Here is a 20434-nt window from a genome sequence, read left to right as displayed (position 1 = left end):
AACTATCTATCTCCCTATGCTAATTTCTCTCTTATTTATTTCTCCCCGGGCCTCAAACCCCATCTCTCTTCATTCTTGAATCTTGAAAGTTGAAACTTGAACGGCTCAACTCTCTCTTTCTCTCTAACCCAAGTATTGCTAGTATACTTGTAATTTGTAATTTGTGGTTGTAAGTGGACCCCTTGAATGTGGTGTAAGTTGTTACCAACAATGCATTGAATCGTCGGACCATGGGCCGTTTGCTTAAGGCCAAGTTTCCCATGATAGTGCAGACTCCATATGCAAGTCATTGTTTGGACTTACTCATGGAGGACATTGGGAAGCTCAAGTGGGTGAAAAGGGTAGTCCGCAAAGCTAAATCACTTTTTACCTTCTTCACAGTAAAGGTAAAGGTGCTTGTGATGTATCGTAAGCATAGCACACTGGAGTTGAAGAAGCCTTCTACAACTCACTTTGCTTATATGTGGTTATTACGGGAGCACGTTTACGAGGTGTGGTCCACCTTACTACACTAGACAACGGTGTCCACTCTATGGAATGAGCAGGATGAGCATGAGATAAAGGAGGCCAAAGCCATGCAGCGCTTATGCCTTAATGAGCAATGTTGGCAAAAAGTCTGTGTCATTGTCATTGTCGTGACTCCCTTTAATAGGGTGTTATGTAGAAGTGATTGAGAGGGGTCCACCATGGGCCTTTTTGTTCACTTCTTTAGAGCGGCATTGGTGGAGGTACGTGCTTGTATAGTGATCACAGAGACACAATGTGCACATGTTTTAGAGATAGCAAAGAGAAGATGGCCATGGATGTATAAGCCCATTCATGGTTTTGCCGCATTGGTACATTTGGCCTACAAGTCGCCGGAGGTCATGGATGAGAGAGAGTTCCGTTCGGACCAGCTTGCTTATTTGACTTGTCTAATCCCTGTGGATGACTAAATGTAGTGGTGGAGGAGCTAGGATGCTATGCAAATCAGAGAGGGAATGTGGCTTTTGCTTCTCCCACTTGTTGGAGAAGAGAGTCACTTGTGAAGCCTTTATTTTGTTGGCAAAACTTTGGATACGCATTGGAGACCCTTCAGCCCTTAGCCATGATGGTCCTTGCCCACGATTGCTCTTCGGGTGCATGTAAGAGAAATTGGAGTGCCTATTCTCTCATTCACACAAAGATTCGCAATTGGCCTAGTACACGATAGTTAGAATAGCTAGTCTATTGTTGCACTAACTTATGCATGATGAGGGCTATGATGAGCATGGGTAGTCCAAAGCAGGTAAAGTTTAAACACTTAACCATAAAATTAAAAATTCGTCGTTTTAAACTTTGAACTTTTATTTTTTGCAAGTAAAATGTGGCTAAATATATTACTTAGAAGGCTGATTACAATAGAGTGCTCATGCTCAACAGACTAGCTAGAGCTGATGCAAATCACAAATACATCATCTGTACAAGCTTGTCAAGGTAGTTTGGAGGGGATAGGGGCAAGAAGCCATGGAGGGGGGTGTATCGCCATCTGGGACAGGTCCTGGCTGCCGCAAGTGCGCAGAAAGTGAAAATAGAGTTCTTGGCAAGCTCGAGACTCGCCGTGCAACTGATCCCACCCACCACAGAGGGAGTGGATGATGGAGGTTCAAAGCTCTATCAAAGTCGCATGTTCTGAAAGGCACTCCTCGCCAAAAACCTCCTAACAGCGTGCCTTCCAAATATGCCATCCTGTAAGACTCCCTACGATCTCCCATACCTCTAAGCGGTCTACTGTGGGCTCCAGTACTTGGCGGCTAGGTAAAGCCTCCAAGCCGACCACTGCGCACGACCTAGCCTCCATGATAAAGATCGTGTCATGCATCCTGGCCTCATACAAAAGGTGACGGCCTTGGCTGATTGTCTCCCAGCAAAAAGCCCCCCATGAGATGCATCCAAGGCTGGGTGCCACACGGTCGAGAATATAGCAGGCTCCTCTCCACACGAGTTGTGCCACCTCACAAGACCAAAGTCAGTGCTTTGGGGTTTCCAAGTGCTGCTGTGGGTAGTACTTACACCCTCCATCCTACTACATCTAGGCCAGCCAACTCCCGACCGCCAGACCTCCATGTGCCAAAAGCCAGAAGAAATACAACCCCCTCCTCAATCTCCAACTGTCCCCTAGGCAGTGCCAGAAAGTTCGATGGAAGGCATCCGTGATGTTGTGTTCCGCCCAGTATCTGCTACGCGAAGGCGCCCAATCCATGTCCTCCTGGATCAGTACATGTCTACCAATGCTAGCTATGTACTCTAAGAACCTCAGTGACTTCTTGGCGACCGTAGTGGCCGGCCATAGCCACTCTCCAGGGTCCCACTCTAGCTCATCAAGTGGCCTACTCTCCCATATCTAGAGGTGCCACTCTCGGAACTCTTCCCAGAGCACATAAGGGTCCAAACGCCAGGTATTCCCGTGGAGACCAACCACACAAATCCTCCTCCAAGAAAGAACAACGATCTCATCTTGCTGCCCTCTGTCAAGGACCATACGCCCCCCCATCCTACACAGTGAAGAAAATCCCGTAGGGAGATGCCACCCACTCTACCTATCACCTATAGGGGGATACCTGCCGATGAGAATCTAGCGGCCCACACCTCACCAGGCTCCACCGCTCTTAGATCAGGGGGTCAAGCCACTCCTGAGAAATCGCTAAGTCAATCTCCCTTCTTCTCATCTCATCCCCTTGCTGACAACCTGATGCCCGCTACAACACCTCCTAATCCACCATCCTGTACACCTCCTGCCACGTCCTAATAGTACGAGTAAGACCAACTTCCCATCCAGCCCACTAGATGTGGGGGCACTCTCCAATCTGTATCCCGTCCCGATCTCTGACCTAGAGGTTCTAGACCATCGGCTGACAATCTATCTCCTCCTAGCATCCTGAAAGCCTCTAAATTAGGGCCCTCGGGAGACCTTGCCACACACGAAGTAGGCTATGGAGGAAGGAAAATCTGGGTGGCGTGATCTGGGCAGTCGTGAAGATCCATTTGAAGGATAGTGTCCAACCACCACCAAGCCTCGGTCTCCACTCCTGGGGACCCTCTTGCAAAAGGACCTTCTAGGTGTGCCCTCCTGGTGTGAGCCCACGAACTACTAGCTTGCCCAGGAGGGCCAAGCTCTAGAACTCTGGGTCTATGATCCCAAGCCCTTCCTCAAACCGATGTCGGATGATGGTCGCCCACGCCACCTTGGCCCTGGAACCGTCCGAGCTGGCTCAGAGAAAATTCTCCACTAGGCGGACAACTAAACTACACAATACGAGGAGAAGCACCAACACGAGGTAGCGTACCAAGCCGTCGCTAGGAGGACCTGGTTGACCACCAAGGCTCTACCCGCTAAGGAAAGGCGGACAGTACTACAGTAGGTCGGCTTCCGCCTGATAGAGTCGAGAACAGGAAAAAATTAGTGGGCAGGAGTGATGTGGAGTCCCACCTGGAACCCTAGGTATCGGATGACACACTCAACTAAACCCCAAGTGGACGCCCCACTCCATACTAGAGTCCGGGTCTGTAAGAAAAACAATCGGCTTTCGTCAGTTGATTTTCGCTCTAGTTGCTGTGCAAAACACCTCCAGAGCTAGTCTCACTCTCTCCAACATTAGCTCATCATCCTCTATATAAAGGGTGATATCATCTACATACTCTGAATCTAGTAGCTCCGTCTCCTCCCTCACCGGAAGTCGAAGGCCACATAACCCGCTCACACTGACCGGAGAAAGTAGGACATCGCCTCTACAAAGAGTAAGAATAGATACGGGGTAAGAAAACAACCCTGATGGATAAATCTCTCCAGTTGAAACTCCTCCCCCTTCCTGCCACCTATGAGAACCCTGCTAGTGGTCGATCTGTAAAGTGCAGAAACCCCACAGATCCGTGCCTCGAGGAAGCCCAACCTCACCATGGTACCCTCTAAGAAGTCTAAGTCAACCCTGTCATAGGCTTTCTCGAAGTCCAAGAGAAGTACAGCCAATCCCTAACCACTTACTGGGCCCACTCAGTCTCCTCGAAGAAGATGAAAACATTGTCTAGGACGCTCCTATCCTAGACAAATCCTGTCTGTGTCATGAATGATGTCTGAAAACACGGGGCGGAGTCACCTACCGATCATCTTGGCTAGTGCCTTTTAGGCCATTGACAACAAGGTGATCAGCCTCCACTGGGATAGCTCCAACTGGCCTCCCCCTTTGGGGAGGAGACTAATAAGACCTGCCGATAGACTCCCTGCCATCCGTGCTGAGCTGAAAGTGCATCGACGGCCTCCGCTAATTCCTTCTCTATGAAACGGTCTAGGAGGGAGCGTCCCATCTCCTCTATGATGAGGGACAGAATGTGGTCCCAGACCTGCTATCTACAGTGCTGTCCTCTAGCTGAGACTGCCTCCTGCTGGAAAAGGTGTCTGTAGTAGTTAGTGGTAATCTCCATCACCTCATCTGGGCTAGAGCGAATCCTCCCATACTGATCATGGAGGCTGCGAATTTGATCTCCTGAGGTGTGAGGCTGATGCACCTGAAAAAAATCCCTGCATATCGTGTCCCCCTTCCGCACCCAAAAGGCTGCTGAGGTACGGAAGGAAAATTCTATGTGCCTGTCCTCGAGACCGGCGAGGGCTGCCTGTGCACGCACCTCTTGCGTGTGGAGAGTGGGATCCCCTGGTGGCTCCTATAGTAGTCTCTCCATGGCTGCTATGTCTCTCCGGAGTGCTCTCTCCTCCCAGCTCTTCTACTTGGCCTGTAGAGCTACCTCCTGGCAAATTCTGCTCGGCTCGACTAAGACCTCTGAAACCTCCTTTGCGATCGAGTCCCTCCTATCCCATTGTCTAGTCCAAAGCTGCTCAATTTGTCTCCTCACCTCCTCCCTCATGTAGATTGAGTCAAGGATTGGATAGGATTACGTGTCAAGGGCTGAAACTGGAGCATCAAGTGTGAGGAGAACCGGGCAGTGATCAAACAAGGTGGTGCCAACCAACTACCCTACCTAGCCTCCTCGAGAGCACCCCCACTCTCCCACATAGAACCAGTCCAGCCATTCCAGGAGAGCTCCGCCCAACTGCCTGTATCCCCAAGAGAAGTCCAACGACCTCTCCCTCCTATGAAAATCTAGGTCTCACCACGCATATCACGTGCTTCTACCATGAGGAGAAAGACTTCCCATGCCTCCTACTCCTCCCCTACCATACCCTAATAGTCTTTGCCTATGTTGTGCTAGTCCTCTAAGGCTTCTAGGTTGTTGAAGTCTCCTCCAACAATCGAAGAGTCCACCTCTGGAAGTCCTGCTGCAATCTCCATCTAGAACCTGCTACGTACCCAACCTCCGTAGGAGTGTAGACATTGAGGACCCCAAGGCATGAGTCCCCCATGTCCAGTTTGATCCATAGGACCCTCCCTTCCACAATCGTCCTATGGTCATGCACACAGGCGGTAAGCCTCAAGCCAATAGAGGTGCATATGCCTCCACTCCTGCGAGTACTCCCAAGAGAGGTGTGTGAGCTGCCTCGAAGTACCTTCCCTACCCGATGGGCCTAGGCAGGGGTGAGCTTGTGCTCCTGCAAAAGTAATATGTCGATCTCATTTGGCAAGGGTAGTCTGCAACTCCTACCAAACAATCAACTTCCTGGTGCCATGTGCCCCACTATAGTGGAGGCTATTCACATTCCAAGATGCTAGATGTAAACTCATAGGGAAGCCAAGCCTATGATTGACCGAACAAGCATCTATTCCGTGTGGAAGAAACTGATGAAGAAGAAGAGCTATGGGGCATGCGAATGCACTTTGCCATAGGCTTGGAAGGTCGGCTCCATTGCTCCAAGGTGGCTCTCGGGTAGACCATGGGGGTAATAGATGCTCCAAGCGGTATCACAAAGGCATCTATCAACCAAGCTGAGAGGCGTGACTCTGTACATTGGTAGAAGCGGGCAGCCTGTCCGGGGCCAACTCGATCACATCCATCGGTGCTCTCCACTGTGGAGGGGCTCGAAAATTAATGCTCAGATGCGGGACGTTGGCTCCAACCCACCAATTAATGTGTATCATGCGCCCTCGCCACTGCTAGGAAAAGAATGCTAGTCCTATTCCTCCCATCCATTGGGAGATGTGGCCTGCAACCTAGCCCTCCACCTCCTCCTCTATCTGTGTCATCATCTAGTCTCCTAGATGAGAGGTCTGAAGGAAGAAAGCATAGTTTCTTCCATCTGGTGGTGCTAGTAAATGGACCTTGCCGCTCCTTGACTTGCGGACCATGAAGATTCCCAAGTAGGACCATGGACCACTGCAGAAGAACTCCTGTGGGAGCAACTGCGCCCGTCTAGAGAAAGTGTGACGGGCGGCTGGGTCAGATAAGCTAGTGTCTGTGTAGGGGGGGGGGGGGGGGACTACCGAGGGTCCATCACTCGCCCTCCTGCTCTTTGTTGCCGTGGGTGTGTCTGAGGGGCTCTGATTGAGGCTCCCCCTGTTGTCTCCCTCTCTGTCGTTGCTTGACCTATGTAAAGCCATCAACATCCATCTACGGGCTTATCCGCAGAGCCACCTTGGCTTCGAAGTGTGTGCAATCTATTGCCCAATACTCAAAGTCATGGCATCGGAGGCACTACCCTGGCTGCCCAGTCACAATAACCTGCTGCTTAAAGGTGTGTCTGTCTGTCGCCTCAATCTCCAAAGACTTTGGTATGTTCTTTGTATCTTTCACAGACACCCGTACCTTTGGGACTCTTGCAGCTATCCACTGTGAAGCGCGAATTCCTCCACTGTGAAGCCACTATACCAGGGAACCATATAGATGACCCCCTTCATGGAGACATAAGGTGAGCTATCCACTAGCTCATGGGCTGCGTCCGCAGAGGTGAGTCAAACCATGAAGATCCCTTGACCCATGAGAACTGACTCCATGATCTGCGTTGTGCCGATGCGTAGCGTGGAGTGAAGCCAATTCCGAAGCTAGGCCCTCGATAGAGAGTGTCCTACAACCTAACCAAAGATTGTTGTTTCTTTCAGTTCCAGCTTTGTGGTAGGGACGGCTAAGAGTTGTTTCTAAGAGAGGACGATGCACAGGGTGTTTGATTAGGGGGAACTCGCAAAATGCACCGGCGTCTAACTAGAGGTTTCCATTGTGCGTCCCTACTAAGGACCTACCGATCAAGCTGCTGTGCTTTGAAAGGGGGGAATGTTGCCGCAAATGGAGGGAGAAACGAGAGAGATTGAGGGAGATCGAGGGGCAGCTTAGAGGCGAGGAGAGGTCGTGTGGTAGGTGGGGGGCGGTGGCGAGGAGGGGACAGACTTTCGATTCTCCGGCAGGGGACGGGGGTGCAGCTCACCACGGGGGGCAGACGAAGAACGGGAGCAGCACAGGGAGCCCTACAGGATGGGGGTTGCAGGGCGAGGAAGGCGGGGGAGGCGTGGGGGCTAGCAGCAGGCGGGGGTCGTAGGGCAAGGGAGGTGGGGACAGCACAGGGGTCGACAATAGGGAAACTGACGGAAAGTGGGGGTGCGATGGTAGCAGGCGAGGGGCTGATGGTAGGCGGGGGCGCGATGGAGGCAGCAACAGCCCAATGGAAGGGAACTTTAGCATTTACAATCTTACGTGCATTGTGTAGGTGAATATTGATACATTCAAGTTGACAAGTGACATTCTTTTTATAGAGAGCTTATTGCAGTAGATACTCGTGACACTCACAATCATAGTGCTCATGGGCGAGAACTTTGAGTAGGTGGTAGCAAGGGCATTGTCATTCCACGCCCTCCAACATCGAGGAGGGGTGGTTCGAGTGGCCTGCAGACATATGTAAGGCGAGGCTCTAGTAGCTGACATCTTGTGCTTCATGATGACATCCCCCCCTTGCCTACACAACCACCACCTAGGAAGCCATGATTTAATGATGATGGTAACCTCATCAGTGAGGATGAGTATGTGTGTGTCTCATTATCTGATGCCGAGGACTCATCTTCAAACTCTCTTAATGAGTACTCAAATGGTTCTAATGCTAATGATGATGATAATGATAGTGATGTCTCATCATAGATTCATAGGTCTCTCTTTTTTTTTGTATCTACTATCATTGTATCCACATACATAATGCCACTATGATACACTAGACTGTAGTTGTATCGCATGTTTTGCGTAGCCCATGCGACCGCGATGGTCACCCTCATGTATTCATCTAAGTTTGTAATGAAATGGCTATTTCCACTTTAAACATGTATTCTATTATTTAATGATTTATGATTTTTTTTTAAATCATATTAATTTTTGTTCCGTACTAATATCGTAACGATACCTTATAAAATCATAAGATACCATTTAGTACCACAACTGTATCATACCTTTCATACCTGACAAGTATGACAAGGTACAACCCTAAGGTTATATCAACCTACACACTTATACTTTCATTAAGTTCTAGCATGACTATCGTGCTATTCATCACCGTCTTCCTTCAGGTTGCACTTATATTATTACATGCCCTAAGTATGGTTGTCTCTATTTTGTTGGTTGTACTATTACTCCAACCCATACCATTTGTGTAGCCACTCATTCCAATGATATTTCTTTCTTGATCTTCCATGGCACTATCGATTAGGACATCTTAATCACCAGTCCGTGCTGTAGTGTGTTTACACGAGAGAAATACCCCTCCCACGCAAGAGGGTAAAAAGTGCTCATGGATACAAGGTGTATTTAACAATGTGGCTATGAGGATATTCAGTGGAAACCTTTCTTTCATCATCATTGGATACCATTTGAGCAAGATCCCCACTCCACATTATTCACATGTATAATGGACCTAAGGACACTCACAGATGGGACCTAATTGCTAGCATTATAGGCTAGTATATTTGGACCGTAAGCTGTAGTCATGTTATAGACCCTTAGGATATCTCCGCAACAGAGACTTATTCTGTTGAGAAATAGACAAATGATGTATGCTCCAGGAAGAGATGTCCTGAATCCCATATGCACAATGTGGAGAATGGAACAACCCAACTACTATAAAGCATTGTACTTTCACAATGATGAATGCAATATCATGATGCTTTCCTCTTTCAGTTAGTGTTATTGTCATTGTCAGTCCATTACACAAGATTGTGTTTATGAGGCCAAGCTTCTATCTTGGAACCTAATTCACTTGTATAATAGTTGTCTACTCATTATCTATGTAAACATGAATCAAGCCTTCATCTTTCATCCACCATAGCTCTTGCTATGCTCTAGATCTGTCCTTTAAATATGGTATCAGAGCTTAGTTGAGCATGGTATATTTCCCTTCTCTGCTCTCTCAGTCGCTCTTAACCTCACGTCAGCTCAAATCCAGCTCATGGTTCCATTTCTCACTTCCATCTCCACTTGACCTTGTGGCAGCCATAGCCAAACTGCACCTACTTGACTTTGAGCTTCTGGATCTCTCAAATCAGAGCACATCTCAACTTGGTTCCTTCTAGGAATTTGTTCCCTGACTCAGGGCGCTACTTTGTATCACATAAGAACTTGACATTGGCCACTCCAGAGCTCAGCATTGTCAAAATTTGAGCTCGCTGTTCAGAACTGCGCCATTTATTCTCCGTATGACGATTTGTCCTCTGCGCTACACAACCTGCCTTGCAATCATAGGGCTTTTAAAGAGTCATAGCTAAGCTATCTCCCACCAAAAGGGTTTCTCAAAAGATCCACTGGACAAGCTGCAATCATAAAAAAACCAGAGGTGCAGAAAACCCTAACAGACAAACACTAGATCCATCAATTCACTACAACAAGTTTCTGATTGGGCCATCAATTCACTAAAGAAAACTATTCAAGCAAGGATATGACCTTTAGATCCATCAATTCACTAAAGCTACAGCAAGATTTCAGTATCCAACAAGTAGGCCTTGGAAAGCTTTTGAAGATTTGAAGCTTTCATTAAAGGACAAGCATCAAGCATAGTGAAATTTTATGCTACCACTGCTTGTGTCCTTCAACACACTGCAGGTCAACTTGGTTACTCATCAACCTCAATCAAGTGAAGCCATTTTGAAGCTAAGAAGATTGATGAATATTTGAAGATCTTAAAAACTCGAAGGTCAAGCAAACAACATTAAGTTTTACTAGTATCTCTTGATACTAGCTAGTGTTGTTTAACACTACTATTTCTCTTGTCCTTTGACACATTTAAGAATCAACTCACTGCTGGTCTCATCTCACTCACTTGAAGCTAATCAACATGGTAGAATTCGAACAAATAGCAAAGTTCAATGGAGAAGGCTTTCATGCCTGGAAGAAAAAGACCATGTACCACCTCATGAGAAAAGACCTCTGGGATCTCTTTAAAGATGATGAAGGTGATGCAGATGGCGGGAAAGAAGATTCAAAAGCGGGATCCTTACAGTAGCTCTACCAAAAACCAAAGAATGGAAAAAGATGAATAACAAGGGGCTAGGCATCATTGCCCGGGGACTAAGTGATGATGTGCTACATCATATCTCTGGCATCAGAGATGCTAGAGCTGCTTGGGAGGAGCTTGACAGAATCGTTGGTACCCAAGCAAAGAATTCAAAGGTAAAATTACTCATGCAGTTTTATAAACTGAATATAAAAGATAGTGCTTCCATGACCATACACATTAACAAGTTCAAGAGCCTAAAAACCTAGCTTGCAACTCTTAAGAAGAATATTGATGAAGATGAAGCAATAGCCGTACTGCTTGCAAGTGTGAAAAATGATCCATATGAGAATCTTGTGTCCACCCTAAGTAATGTTCCAATTCTCTCACTTAAAGATATTGAGCACTCACTACTTGATGGAGAAAGCAAAGTTAAAAGCAAGGATGCAAAGGAACACACCACCAAATACAGTCTCTTATACACCAAGGGCACTTATGGAGCAAAAGGCCGTGGTCGAGGACTCAGCACCAACAACAACAAGGATCGGATTATATATCATTACTATGGCAAGACTGGCCATAAAGCCAATGAATGTGTCCACAGAAAAGAGCACAGCAGATGCAAAATGATCACCACCAGAACCAGTTCATGAATAAAAAAGAAAAAGATACTTCCGCTACCATCAACAACTCTGACAGATTGTTCTAAAGAATTTTCATTGTATCTTTCATATGTTTTTCCCATAGTGGATCTCTATTTTTCTCTTAGTGGATTTCTTTGTAAAAACCCTTGCGAAATATGTAAAGTTTCAAGCTTTAACTTGACTAGGCTGCCTATAAGCTAGTCTCTCGAGCCATGTCATCATGTAGGGAGGACAAAATCCAGCAAGTGTAGGGACTCATCATTCGAGGGGGGGTGTTGAGAAATAGACAAATGATGTAAGCTCCTCCAGGAAAAGATGTCTTGAATCCCATATGCACAGTGAGGAGAATGGAACAACCCAACTACTATAAAACATTGTACTTTCACAATGATGAATCCAATATCATGATGCTTTCCTCTTTCAATTAGTGTCATTGTCATTGTCAGTCCATTACACAAGATTGTGTTTATGAGTCCAAGCTTCCATCTTGAAAACTAATTCACTTGTGTAACAATTGTCTACTTATTGTGTATGTCGACATGAATCGAGCCTTCATCTTCCATCCACCATAGCTCCTGCCATGCTCTAGATCCGTGCTTTTAACATGTTCAAGGATTTGGATAGAGATCATCCACACTCCACAAGAGATGGAAGAGGATGCAAAGCAGCTCTAAGAGGATGAGGAAGAGAGAGGTCTTTCTTCGGACTTGGAACTCAAGGCACCTCTTTTCATATTGTCTCCCAACAGTGAGTGTTCTATTTTTTCATGCGGATTCTCTGATTAAGGTAAAGAATGGAAAAAAATGCACAAAATGGTGCACAACGCCCCCTCCACTCCCCACTCCCCCCCGCCCCCAAAAAACACACACCAAGACCCCAAAGCAAAAAAGAAGTGCATACCATGAAGTTCCTCTTACAAGGACTGAAAGAGAACCCGAAAGAATATCATAGACTGAAGTGACTATAACCCAAGGAACAATCAAAATATAAGTATTCCCAAAAACAAGTATCTGCCCCTCAAATAGTCTAGCACTATAGCCCACCAAATCGGTTGTTCACGCAACCATTGTATTTGTGATGTTCTTAGCTACTCTTTACAAAGTTCCTTGTAGGGAGTTTTTTAATGAGGTGTTATTAATACAGTTTTCTTTTCTCAGAAAAAAGATACAACTACATCATCTATAGGTGTGGTGCCCATGATCAAAATCTGTGATTTCAGTAAAAACGCTTCAGCAGGGGCTGCAAACATAAGTCGGCCCCTCACAGAAAAGGAAGCTGCAAGTTATGGAGATGAGTTGGCAAAAGGCTGCATGGCCACAAAGGCGGCTGTGTTCTACAGCAGAAAGCTGCATTTTCTTTGGTCAAGGGCAGTAGTGAATCATTTTCCTCAGTCAACAGCAGCGAAATATGTTTGCAGGAATAGCTGGGCTTTTCCCATTGACCAGTCAGAGCTGCATTTTCATCAGACAAGACAGTGTAGAGCTGCATTTTCACTGTTCAAGGCAGCAAACAGCTGGACAAGGAGGCACATTGCTGTGTTTTGCTGAGATTGTCAACACGTGGAGATGGATCTTCCTCTATCAACTTAGTTTTACAATTTCTCAACCAAAGGTTTGCGACTGTGTTTTCAGCAGTAATCTGCAGTTACATTCATATTTTAACAAGTAACGTTGGAAGAAAATTGCACCTGTGTATATGTTCAGCTGGGTATCACAGCATAGTTTCGGGCCTACAGTAAGGCCCTTGAGATGTTGATGCTAAGAAGAAAGAGGACTAGAGGATCATGCAGCTCCCGCATGTTTGGAATTCTCTCTTTAAACTGAGGTTCTCGCATGTGAAACTATGCATTTGACATGTGACAGGCTATGGCAACTTTTTAGGAGCCAAATATCCATTATTGAGACCTACAAACGAAGCTGAAGGCCACCAGTGACGTACATTTCTATCTCAGCATTGTTGAGTGACATTTCCCCTACTGTGAGTTGTGAGCTCCTGAGAATGTGAGAAAGAGTTTACTGTTCTGAAGTTTTTTAGAAATCAGAATCTGATGCAATTAGCTTAGATTCTCCATTACAATGGATGAGTTAAATCAAATCAGAATCTGTGAGTTGGGATGGACAAAATACTTGCATGCATTTTGGCATGTCTGGAACATGTCTTGCTTTGGAAAATAAACACTGCATGGGAGGGATAATTTTGTACTTTACCTCAGGATATAGTCCTGAGGGGATTTATTGATAGAATCTTTCTTTTCTCTAGAGGTGGAAAAATTATATGGAATAGAAGTGTGAAAAATGGATTGGTGAGTTGTTCCCTCATACAATAGTATAAATTGGTACCAAAGACATTGGCGTATAGGCTTAAAAGGAGTTTCTTGTAAGTGATTGCATCCACATTACTGTGGCTTTATTCCTTGTAGAATTGATGTAAGTGGAAATTAAAAAAGCTTTTAACACAGTGCATTTCCATTTTGTTGCACAAGTCATGTGATAATGGGATTTGGAGAGAGACAATGGCCCAATGTCTTAAATTAAATCGAAATCTGTGAGTTACATACTTTTTGGACATATCTTGCTCTGGATAATAAACACTTGCATGGGAGGACTAATTTTGTACTTTGGTTCAGAATATAGTCCTGAGGGAATTTGTTAATAGAATCCCTTTATTCTCTGGAGGGGAAAAAACTGTATGGGATAGAAATGTGAAAATGGTTTGGTGAATTGTTCCCTTATATGGACGGTCAGTCTTCAGATGTAGCCAGGTCATAGATCTTCAGGATATATCCACTGGGGAGTCTTTATTGAGGATTTGGACAAAGATATTCCAAACTCTCTGTGGGAGATGGGAGATGATGCAAAGCAGCTCTCAGAGGATGAGGAAGAAAAGTAAGGCTTTCCTGCAGATCTGGGATTCAAACACCTTTTACACCACCCCTCAGATGGTCTAGCATTTCAGCTGACCAGATTGGCTGTTCATACAACCATTGTATTTTTAATGTACTTAGTTACTCTTCACAGAGTTCCTTGTACTTTGTATTTACATCATGGGGTTTTCTCTGACGTGTTATTAATAGAATTTTCTTTTCTTGGAAAAAAAAAAAAGGGTACCAAAGACGGCGGTGCATAGGCTCAAAAGGAGTTTTCTGTAAGAGATTGCATCCACAGCACTGTGGCTTTATCCCTTGTAGAATTGATGCAGGTGGATATTTAAAAAAGGTTTTGACATAGTGCATTTGCATTTTGTTGCACAAGTCATGTCCAAATAGGATTAGGAGCTCAAAGCCATACAATGATTCACACCTAGCCATGAAAGGTCGTTCTCTCAATTAATGTGTGTGGACCTCCTTGGAGACATATTGGCATTGCTTTTCAAACAATTCACAAGCTCAGTAATCTGTTATTATCTAGGGAGCAGTTGCATGATTCACAATAACAGTGGCTCCCAATGCTGTCATAGGATTGACAAAATTTAAATGTCTGACTTCACAATCTTAAATGTTGGGAACCTCTACTCTCAGAGAGAGAAGACCTCATCATGCCTCGTTACAAGTCTGACTGCCTGGCATATTTGAATAGCCTGTTATAGTCTAGTCAAACACCAAGCATATCTCCCAAATGGACACTAATGCATGTTGTCCAGACAGCCGCTCGTACTGGCCACCATATCTCCGGGTGGATACAGCCTGTTCGATTGTAGCCAGCAAAGACCTCGTTGGTCTCTATGCACCGCATTTCTCAAATATAACCTCAACAGTCATTGGGACTGTGTGCAAAGATAATCAGAATGTGTGATCAATCATCATAAAGCTGCTCTTGTCAGATAAGAATCTCGTCCTTCCATACTTTGAACATCACATAACAGTCAATAGGAATATTATCCCCTGCTGTTAGTGTTCTCTCCAGCCTGCTAAACTTCTTTTGTAAAGACTAGCCACCTCCTAGAACAGCCTGGACTACTATCCCCTACCATGGTGGTGTTACCTTGACCACCTGAAGCCACTTCTTAGAACAGCAATCCAGGGCTAATCTGTTATCCCCGCTGTGGACATGCTCCTCCGCCGTCTGCTAAATGTCTTCTGTATGGTCTACCTGCCTCTTATAAGAGGTGGACTGAGTAATTTAATCATTGCAAGGGATCATCTTATGCAACAACAGAGAGAATACCTAGCGTTAAGAGTGTTAACTAGCCCAACCAGATCGTAGAACTACCCTGCACGTGTCGCATACATCTTGGACTTCATAGACAGATTCACTGGTAAATCATTTGCAAGCAAACATGATGATTGGTTATTATCTTTGACTTTTCTTTAAAGAAATATGCAGATAGTCTGAAAGAAGGGTTAAATTCAGCCATCAGAATAAGTATGACAGATACATTGTTCAAATTCAGTAAGTTCTGCCCAGACAGAAGAAAGATTATCAAGTAGACCTGAACAACATCAGAAACAATAAGAAATTATCAAGTAGAGCTGAACAACATCAGAGACAATAAGAAATTAGAGCAAAATAGCTACCTAAGCAAGCTTCTCCCTTCAAGAAGCAACTGAGTACTACTTGAGTCATTCTCACAGGCTTACTGAAAGCAAGCAAGCTTCTTAGAAATGCAGGGCCATCCAATCCATAAACCTGGACCAAAGAAGGGATTGTGTTCAGCAAAACAGGAAACTGTAATGCGACTGATATGAGAAATATAAACATTGAAAACACACGTGCAAATATGTGCAAGCCTTAGGAGTATTACTGTTACAGATTGTCTCTTTATATAAAGACATGACAAACTGTACTCAATCATGGATAGCATTACCTTGCACTACTATGTACTGCCCTGCTGGCAAAAAGCTTTCGCTCTTTCTTCTTTCTCTTGCTATTGTTGCTGCATTTTGCTGATGGGTACTGCTCTTTCTTAGAGAGAGAAGGGGTGACCTAAGCTAGTGACACTGCTGCTGCTGCACCTGCTGCAGTGGCAGTTGCCCTGTGCCTTTCCCCGCCAGGCTATGCCCGCCACTTGTTTCGGCCTCCTGCCCTCTGCCACTCCATGGCCTTTCCCCTGCCTGTCTCCTGCTTTCTGCACATTTCCTGCCCTGCTTCTGCCTCCTTCCCCTCTGCCTGCCTCCTGTGCTTCTTGCCACTTCCACCTGCTGCCCTATTGCCCACCTGACCTGCCACCTTCCGCCTCCTGCCCTCTGCCTGCAAGTGCCACCCCCCCCCGCAGCCGGAAGACTCCATCACCAACAACCCCCCCCCCCCCCCCAAAACCTACCTAGATACTCCCATCACCTACCTGTCCTGCCCCTTTGCCTGCTTGCCTGCCCACCAGCCTCCTGCCCTAGGCCCGGATTACTGCCTGCCTCTCACATTGAAAGGGTGCCACACCCTCACTTTGGCAGCACTCTCCCAAGCAGTGGCATCCACTTCTTCCTACTCAATCCTTCCTTCCCCTTAAGCAAGGTCACAAGATCAAAAAGGCTCAGATACCCAAGAGAGAGAGCACAGCAGGAAGATGAAAGAGACAAAGCTCACAATGCTGCCCCCACAACTTTCACAGCCAATGCTTTCCCCCAACAGTTGTTCCTAATGCAAAGCTGGACATCAAAGATAGACCAGTGGCCTTGGAGATATCATCTTTGGCTGGTCAACTGGTAGGTGATCGACCACGGACATACTCATTGAAGAACATGATACAAGCACCTCTCAAGTGGCAGAGGAGGAACTGCTAGATAGCTCCCATCTATGATAGTGTCCCCAAGTCCATTGTGCTTGGTGAGTAATTTGGAGTGGGGATCCTACTCAAATGGTCATGAATGATGAGAAAAGAATGGCTCCCCTAACAATCACCACAAAAGACCATCCTTAGGGCTTTGTTCCACACCTACACTCTAAACAAGAACAAAAGTCTCATCAATATCAATCCTTTCCTTTTCGGCATAACCCTTGGCAAACAACCTGGCCTTGGACTTTTCCACACTTCCTCAGCTTGTATACCCACTTAGTGCCAATTGCATGCTTGCCCTTTAGTAAAGTCACTAGCTTCCATGTGTTCATATTGACTTATACTCCTCATCCATGTCCTCTTGCTATCTAGCATTTCCAACTGCTTTTGAGATAGACTTGTTGGGCATGGAGCTTGTGAAGATGGACCAGCAGGCTGTGGTGAGTGAACCTCCATGGGAGAGAGAGAGAGAGAGAGAGAGAGAGAGAGAGAGAGAGAGAGAGAAGAGAAACTGAAAGATATACTGATAGTGAGATATGTTGTGATGAAGGTAAAAGTGACTACACCTGAATATATAGGCTGAAGTATCCACCTACACCTTTGACCCTTATTAAATGCCAAGTGGTGTAAAAGGTATTTACACCTAGACACACACTTTTACACACAATTATGTGTGTTCACACACAGGGATAAATAAATCTAACAAATCCCCTCTTCAGGTCATAAGTAGTTGAACCCGTGACATGAAACATACGAGAAAGGAAAAAAAGGGAGGTCTTACCTCAAGGAGGTAATGTCTAATCCCATGGGTGTGGAGTTTGTGAAGATGGACCAGCAAGCTATGGCATGTGAAACTCCATGGAGGTGGGGGGGGGGGGGGGGGGGGGGGGGGTGTGTGTGTGTGTGTGTGTGTGTGTGTGTGTGTGAGAGAGAAAGAGAGAGAGAGAGAGAGAGAGAGAGAGAGAGAGAGGACTCTTGCACATACACACAAACTGAAAGATCGATTGATCGTGACATATGTTGTGATGAAAGTACAAGTGATAGGGCCTGAATATATAGTCTGAGGTATCCACCTACACCTTTGACCCTTATTAAATGCTAGGTGGTGCAAATGGTGTTCACACCTAAACATGCACTTTTACACACAATAATGTGTGTTCACACACGGGGATAAATAAATCTAACAAGACTTAAGGCTCTTCAATAGATAAAACTTTAGCTACCTAGTAAAATTGGCATACCTATATGACTCTCTTTCATATAAGACTTTTTGTGTATGTTTTCCACTACTTTCAACTTGTTGCTTAATCTTTTGAACACCTCCTTGTGCATCATCAAATCAAATCAGATCTTTATCCTCTTGAATATCTTGCTACAGTTCTCTATACCATAATCTTTTAGTTTTGACAGTCATTTCATATAGGTTTTCTCCCTGGGTGTGTATCTCATAAAAATGCACTTCTCTAACTTTGATCTAACTGTATTTGCATGATGTTTGGTATGTGAGCATATGCAACACTTCCAATATACACAACTGAGATACTCTTGTCTTCATACTGGAAAATGCTTCCTAAGGAATCATACCTCCCAAAGCTTTGTCGGAGACCTATTAAACAAATAGGCAGTTTTCTGGACACTGGCAGCACTCAAATGCTTACCATTTAACATGCTACAAGCACTCTTGCAGATTGTTCTATTTCTTCTTTGAACAATACCATTTCATTTCGGTGAATATATGCTATTTTAAGTTGATAATGAATGTCAGTTTCCCTAGAATGTGGCCACAGTCCATTATCCATTCATATACTTGCAAGTTCTTGGCGTGGAGAGAGCAAGCTTATGGAGTGTGTCAACTGGCACTCAATGTCATGAGGACATATATTTTTGAAACCTCACTTAGTATATGGATTAATTTTTAATCACGTGATTAAGTAAATGTTGCACATGTGAGGTGCAACTCGGGTTAAAGTAAATTTACAAGCCAAGGACCCGAAGAAATCATGGAATGTCGAAGGCAAAGGTTCCTATAAGTTATCCCGCATAGGTACTTGGTGGTATCTGGTGCCAGTTGTTGGTCTAGCTCATCCATTTGAGTATTTAACACTCCAATATCATGCTCAAATGCATGATAATAAGGGCATATACATTGTTAGGATGAAAGCCACCAGTGCCCTGGAATCACGTGTTATTTATTGCAGTAAACATCCAGTCTACACAGGTCTGTGCCGAATATCTCAAAATCTGTAAGGAGTTTGAAAACACTTTCTTCTGCAAAGTTGTAGACCATGTCGAAATGGTCAGGAATCGCAAGCCATTTCTCCAAAACCCATTTCTGTAGCAAGATATAGCTTTTGTAAAAAAAACGTAGGGCTGCATGCAGAGTCTCCTTTGATGATGTTTTCTTCATACGCCATAAGTGTCAGTTGGTGACACTGGAGAAGTCCTGTTTAATGGTACCTAACGCCAATATGATGATCAAAGGTGGCGCAAAGACACTCGGGAATGAAAGTTGCCTAGCTAATTTAGTTATTGGTCAGTTAGATTATTTTTCAGGGCATCGAAATGGTTATTAGATTAATTCTCAGTAGTTTAAGGCTGAAAATTAATATTTAATTATGGAAAATGCTAGAAAAACCATTTGGGAAGGTTGCCACTTGTGAAAAATGCCTATGCAAGACTGAAAAACGTCTTTAGAGGCTCGAGAGAGGCATTTCTATAAATTCAGCCTGCAAGAGATAGAGAGGGGAGACTGCTGGTCTGATTTGCAGCCATTGGACGACCTCCTGAGGCAGCCAGGGGCAAAGGAAGACCAATCAACAGCAGGAGACAGCATCTACAAGCTGTTGAGGCAACGCAACAACAGTAAATGACTGATTTTCTTCAGTTATTTGCATCTACGTGCTGTTCTGGCAGGGCAGCAGCTGCACTTGACTGATTTTCAGTCATTTTTCGCGACAAAACTCTGAATTTTCTCTCTCTACATCTTTCCCTCTCATCTCCTAGCCATTTCACAACCTTGCTCCGAAGATCTCAACATTTGGACCCTTGAAGGCTGAGAAATTGCAAATTTCTCTGCTGTAAACCCTAATCTGCAGCAGAAATTAGGGTTTAGCAGCATCCTCGAGAAGCGTGCCGAAAATTGGAAGCTCCAAGACTTGGATTCAACAGGGGTGAAGCTTTTTTTTACCTATTCAAGTGGAGGGACCAGCAAATAATTGAATTTGGGGCATTTTCCATTTCCATCAAAGCGGGTTAAGGCCGATTGAGTGCCCGAATCAAGGGGCAAAAAGAGATTGAAGACTTGCCGGTCACTTTGGACAGCAAGGGGAGTTGAAATACCGAAGGGATTGGGAAAATCCCATTTTAAATCAACTTTTTCTTCAATAAAGCTAAAGAAATACCAAAAGGGATGCCAATTTTGGGACCAATCGGGTATGCATTGTCCAAGATCACTAGGTAAATTTGTATTTTCAGATTTGCATTTATTGTTTGCTGCTGTAATTAAGTTGTAATCAAGGATTTACCACCCTATCTGAGGAGGATGGCTGGTTACATGGTTCCATCGTTGGGATACCACCAGATCCTTTGAATTGGTGGGCCCGTGGTACTTGATTGCAACTTGGGACTATTGCATTATTGCTGAAATTGTTCTCAGCAGTGAATTACAGCAAGCATGTCTTCACATGGTGATACGGGATCAAATGGAGAGGATGCATCACTC

General features: G+C 45.0%; 1 protein-coding gene across 4 annotated transcripts in view; it reads right to left on the bottom strand.

Moving 5' to 3' along the window:
- Positions 1–20434, bottom strand: part of LOC148036682 (Met-10+ like family protein) — a 139631-nt gene that overhangs the window by 26187 nt on the left and 93010 nt on the right. For 3 of the 4 annotated variants that reach the window (XM_087678728.1, XM_087678729.1, XM_087678727.1), the window contains one exon: positions 15518–15629. The exons of the other annotated variant lie outside the window; for it this stretch is intronic. In XM_087678728.1, the coding sequence (XP_087534854.1) occupies positions 15518–15629 (112 nt within the window). The remainder of the gene's footprint in view (positions 1–15517; positions 15630–20434) is intronic. 4 annotated transcript variants of the gene reach the window in all.

Source organism: Lygodium microphyllum, chromosome 5, assembly GCF_053477565.2.
Source record: "Lygodium microphyllum isolate KBCC chromosome 5, Lygodium_microphyllum_v1.1.10, whole genome shotgun sequence".
Classification (NCBI taxonomy): Eukaryota; Viridiplantae; Streptophyta; class Polypodiopsida; order Schizaeales; family Lygodiaceae; genus Lygodium; species Lygodium microphyllum.
The sequence above is the reverse complement of the archived record's forward strand: the minus strand, read 5'-3'. Positions and strand labels throughout refer to the sequence as shown.